General features: G+C 35.7%; 1 protein-coding gene across 1 annotated transcript; it reads right to left on the bottom strand.

The window, feature by feature from the left end:
* Positions 1-499: 499 nt before the first annotated feature.
* LOC112727659 (putative receptor protein kinase ZmPK1) lies at positions 500-3,447 on the bottom strand. Its single transcript, XM_025777516.3, has one exon. It carries the CDS (start codon positions 3,377-3,379, stop codon positions 995-997), a length of 2,385 nt encoding a protein of 794 aa, XP_025633301.1. The 5' UTR covers positions 3,380-3,447; the 3' UTR covers positions 500-994.
* Between the last annotated feature and the right edge of the window lie 1,723 nt (positions 3,448-5,170).

The raw sequence follows: 5,170 nt of genomic DNA, 5'->3' as shown, positions 1-5,170 counted from the left end.
GATAATAACTCACGCTGCTGAAAATAAATAAATACCTTGACAAGTTTCGAGTGCGTACTGAGCGGCCAGCATCCCCATTTCTTTTTCCAATTATACCCACCGTTCACTTTAAGTGTCTTCATGTAACAGAAGATGAAGTTGCATTTTTGGCACCGAAAGAAAGGTAAAAATAACACACGTGTTGCAATCTTCATGATTGCAAGTCATGGTAGAAAAAATTATGGCTTCATGTTTAAGATTTGCAAGTATATATCTACTTGCAACAACATTCGAAATTAAAAAGTCAAGGCGAAAATTGGTTTAATAGATTCATTAACTCTGAATCTATTCTTTATATTAATAACCACTGCAATGCCATGTACATTAACCAAATCAGGCAGAAAGAGAAAAACATAAATAAAAGGGACTAATTCGCATTATACATAGCCCAATCAAGTATTCTTCCTAAACTATATTAAGAAACATCTAAATATTACTAAGCATGAGTCTTCAAGCCACATTCTATCAATCATTTTCACTTTCATAACTTTGATCTTTACATGTATATCCAAAGCCATAAACTCAGCAAGCACTGCCTCCTCTGTTCCATCATTTGAATGCTTACAATCATACCATGCAAATGTAAACACAACGTACAATCATTCAGCCACACTCAAACAGAGACATTTCAGGCTAAACATTTTTGGAATTGCTTATTCCTCACTAATTGATAATTTACTCATTTCAACCTAAAAAGGGCATCAAGAATACATCACAATTCAAAACATACCTTGCACACACAAAATTAAGTCACAAGTTCTCTAGATTAGAGTATGATTCTACATTGCTGTGTGATCCTGCATTAAAATGTACAAATTAGAGAACTTGCATGAGGCGGCCAGCGAGATCTCTATGTGAACAATCTAAACTACATACATGGTACATGTAGCCGAGATAAGGCTTTCTTTAGGCATGCAAAACTAACTGACAAACCACTTGAAAATCTCGATTAATATTATGCTCCACCATTATTAGGATCATAATCTTGGCTTTGAAGCATTTCAACGACTTGGCTCATGGTAGGCCTTTCTTCTTTGTCCTCTTCTATGCACTCCAATGCCACTCTAGCCAAAACTTCCATCTTATTCTCATCATAATTTGACACTATTGTAGAATCCATGATTTGCTCCACACAAGATGCACATTCTCTCCTTTTCTCTCTCACCCATGTTACTAGCCTCCCATTGTATGGTTCTTCTCCATTAATTGCTTGAATATCTGCTGCCGGATTCTTTCCGGTTATCATCTCCAAGAGAACAATTCCATAGCTATAAACGTCCACTTTGGAAGTAACTGCTAGGTTGAAAACCCACTCAGGCGCCATATACCCTCTGGTTCCTCTTATCATTGAGAAATTTGGATTATTGTTGAGAACATCTCTGTTCAATAACTTGGACAATCCGAAATCTGCAACCTTGGGTTGATAATTTGAATCCAAGAGAATATTTTGAGGTTTTATATCACAGTGCAAAATCCATTCCAAGCATTCTTCATGTAAATATGCCAAACCTCTTGCTGTTCCGAGAGCGATGTTATACCTCTTGCTCCAATCAAGTGTATTGGATGAGAGGTTATCTGCCAAAGAACCATTTTCCATGTACTCGTACACCAATAGCCGATGCTTTCCCTCGGCGCAATAACCCCACATTTCAATCAAGTTCATGTGGTTGAGCCTTCCAATGATGCTCACTTCAGCAAGGAATTCACCTTCTCCTTGCTTAGCATCATTGAGTTTCTTTACTGCGGCAATTCTTTGATCCGACAATAGAGCTTTGTATACAATGCCTCCTGCACCCCTTCCAATCTCTTGGCTGAATCCTTTTGTTGCCTTTTTTAGCTCCGAATAACTAAATTTTCTGAATCCCACTGTTCCGAGATGACGGCCATGTGGATCTATGCGAGAATTATGCCGGCGCCTGATTAAGAACAAAACAACCAAAATGCAAGCCACTTCAAGAACTCCGATTGCAGTGGCAAACCACAAAAGGAAGCTCACAAAACGGCTTACATTTTTCTTCAAATACTCTCTATGAATTTTCAATGAACAACCATTGTTTCTGATGGCAGAGTCTCCATAGCTGTTGGGGAAGCTCTTCCGTTTGGGTACTTTCAAGTAGGTTAGTTTTCCTGCATCTGCTGGCAAATGGCCGTTGAGTAATTTCCATTTTGTATAGCACCTGAAGTAGCCCACATCCTTGTCATATGAAAGCTGAAATCCTTTGCATTCACAACTATTCAAGCACAAACTTTCACAATCAGTGTAGGTACAATTGGCCACGTAATTGGAGTCATAGCCATAGAACTCAACTTGGTCCAGTAGCAAGAAAGTAAAGTCACTTCCATCACACGTAGCATCAAATGTGGATTCACATCCATAAGACCAATCACTTTGATTCTTTACTTTGTACCCAGGAACACATGAGCACTTCCTTCCATTTTGAGGATCAAATCTGCAAACACTATTAGCACCACAGATCCCATGAATGATGCAACCATCAGAAATGGCTTGCCATGACACGTACCATTTTTGTGATAGATCTTGACTGTACACTCGAAGATTTCCATCATGATCGATTGTCAACCTTCTAGACAGCACCACGCCATAATCAGATGTTCTTGCATTATATTTATCCGTTGAATTAAAATCTCCAAGAGAATTTAGTACCGCAATTCTGTTATTATTGTAAATAAACCTTCCAGCGCTCCAAACTGTGAGATCAGGATCGGGCCAATAAGAGCTTGACACGTCAGGGCCCTCGTAAAGAAGGTTAAGAACGTTTCTATCATCAAAGGACAACATATAGAAACCAGAGGAATGGCTACTCTCTGTTCTTGAAGAAACTAATTGTGTTCTTCTGGTAAGACGTTGTCCGGGAAGAAGAGTGTCCGTTGGGAAATCAAAACTTTGCCACAGAACACGTCCTCCTTGCAACTCTCGTAGAACAAGATTGCCATTATCTCCAAGACGTAACTCGGTTGGAAGAGTTGACTCCGTCTCAGAAGACCATATTTGGAACTGACCTGCATCTACCAAAATAAGATTACCGGTGCGCGAGAGAGAAAGCGTTGAGCGCTTTCCATTCACGGGTTTGTCGCGATTTGCCATCCAAGCAACGGTAGCCGTTGTGGTGAACCATACTGCAAAGGAGAAGGCATTATCACCGACTTCGAAGAAGCCGGCGGAGAACATGCCATTTTCTGAAACAATGACGTCTTTTTCAGCTTTCTCCACTGAGAGAGAGGAGTGGCCTTTGTTCAGTGCATCTAAAGAAGATGAGAATTGAAATGAAAAATACAAGACTAGAAGGAATAACATTAAGGTTGAGGAAGCCATGTTCATGATATGCAAGCTATAGAGAAAGGTTATGAAGGAATTGCTTTGTTAATAATCGATAAATAAAACTATTGGTGGCTGACTCTGGTTGATTTATTAGTGTTGTATATATAGTCAAATAGGTGCTTGTGTTGTGAAGGTGGCTAATTAATGTAGAAGACTAATCGATAAATAAAAATATTGCTGGCTGACTCCGCTGATTATTTATGATATATACCTACATCTATGGATGCCCATGCTTTTCAACCATTTAAGTTTCAATCTTGGATGGCTTTTGTTTTCCACCATTGGTAGATTGATTTTAATGTAATTTAGTTGATGGCATAGTGACATATTCATTTAGTTGTTGGCAATACAGCGTGGAGGAACCGGAACAATTTTATCTTCAGTGATGAAACTCAGAGAGCAACCAGATGCAACACTTACTAAATCAACCATTGTATTTTTATATGTATGTATACAAAATAATTCATAACTATTCTGACAATCATTCATGCGCCAAAACAGAACAACCTCAAAGAATAGCATCAACGCCACCAGCACAAATAACACAACGCTCAACACCCACACCAACAACGCAACGCTCAGCATGTAAAATCAGAAAGTTTTCTTCTCTTCTCTTTTGCAGATCGTCGTCCTTCGCTCTCCTCTTCGTTCACAGCGAGCTTCACTCTACTCTTCTCAGCACTTCTGATTCTCCTTGAAATCCAAAAGCGACGATGGTTGCTTTGTTACCACTGATGGAGCAGTGAAGCTTAGTTGCATTTTGTCATAGAAGAAGAAATAAGGAAACATAATCATGTTCACATTCAAAAAATTTCCTTGTACCATGGAGAGTAAGATGACAATTAAATTTTTCATGATTTTGACCAAGGATTAATTAATTTTTGAAAAAAAAAATTAATTTGATCTTTTATAATAATAAATAGTGAATATGTATGTTCTTTTCTTAATGAATAATGTGAAACAAAATGAAATTGTCTATTTTGTTATTTGTAGTGATATATGTTCTCATATTATCATGTGAGCATAGAAATTATATGATTTTGGATAATAAAATATTTATTATTTTTTAAGTTTTTATATAATATTTATTAATTGTTATTTATTTATCATGAATTATATTAAAACAAGTAAAGTTTTATTATAAAAATTATTATTTACATAAGAATCTTTTATAAATAGATACTCACAATAGTTAATAGTACATATAAACATTACCGCTAAATTTTACGTGATAAATTGATCGAAGGACACAACGTATTCATCATTTGCTATAATAAAAGACCAAATTAATTTTTTCCAAAAACTAATTAGTCCAAAATCAAAATTTTCAAAATCAAAATTTTCAGCTATCTAATTATTACTTTATTCTGCTATTTATTTCAACTTTTAAAGTTGATGTAAGACTTTTTATTATATTTTATTATTTTCTTCTCCATATGGGGTATAGTAAGTACAATAAACATAATGAGTTTGATCTATAATTAAATAAATAATTAATATTAGTCCATTTTCCTTTTCTGTTCCAACATGTTCATGCAGCTAACAAGTGTATATGAAAATTAAAATTGCTTATTATGAATTGAGAATTTAAAATAAAACAAAGTGTGAGAGAGCACATATTTTGTAGGGTGAAAAATTGAGCCACAAAAGCTGAGTTTTTTCAAATTAATTAAGAAAGTTTCGCAACTTTTTTTAATTTTGATTTTCATACGTAAGTTTGATTATTATTTTAAACGCGTTTATTATAGCTGAATTTTGTAAAATAATTTTGAAGCGGGTTTGATTATAATA

Source organism: Arachis hypogaea, chromosome 12, assembly GCF_003086295.3.
Source record: "Arachis hypogaea cultivar Tifrunner chromosome 12, arahy.Tifrunner.gnm2.J5K5, whole genome shotgun sequence".
NCBI lineage: Eukaryota > Viridiplantae > Streptophyta > Magnoliopsida > Fabales > Fabaceae > Arachis > Arachis hypogaea.
This window is presented reverse-complemented; position numbering and strand designations above follow the sequence as displayed.

Coding starts and splice junctions, on each gene's coding strand:
- LOC112727659 (XM_025777516.3), bottom strand. CDS start 3,379: ATGAACATGGCTTCCTCAACCTTAATGTTATTCCTTCTAGTCTTGTAT.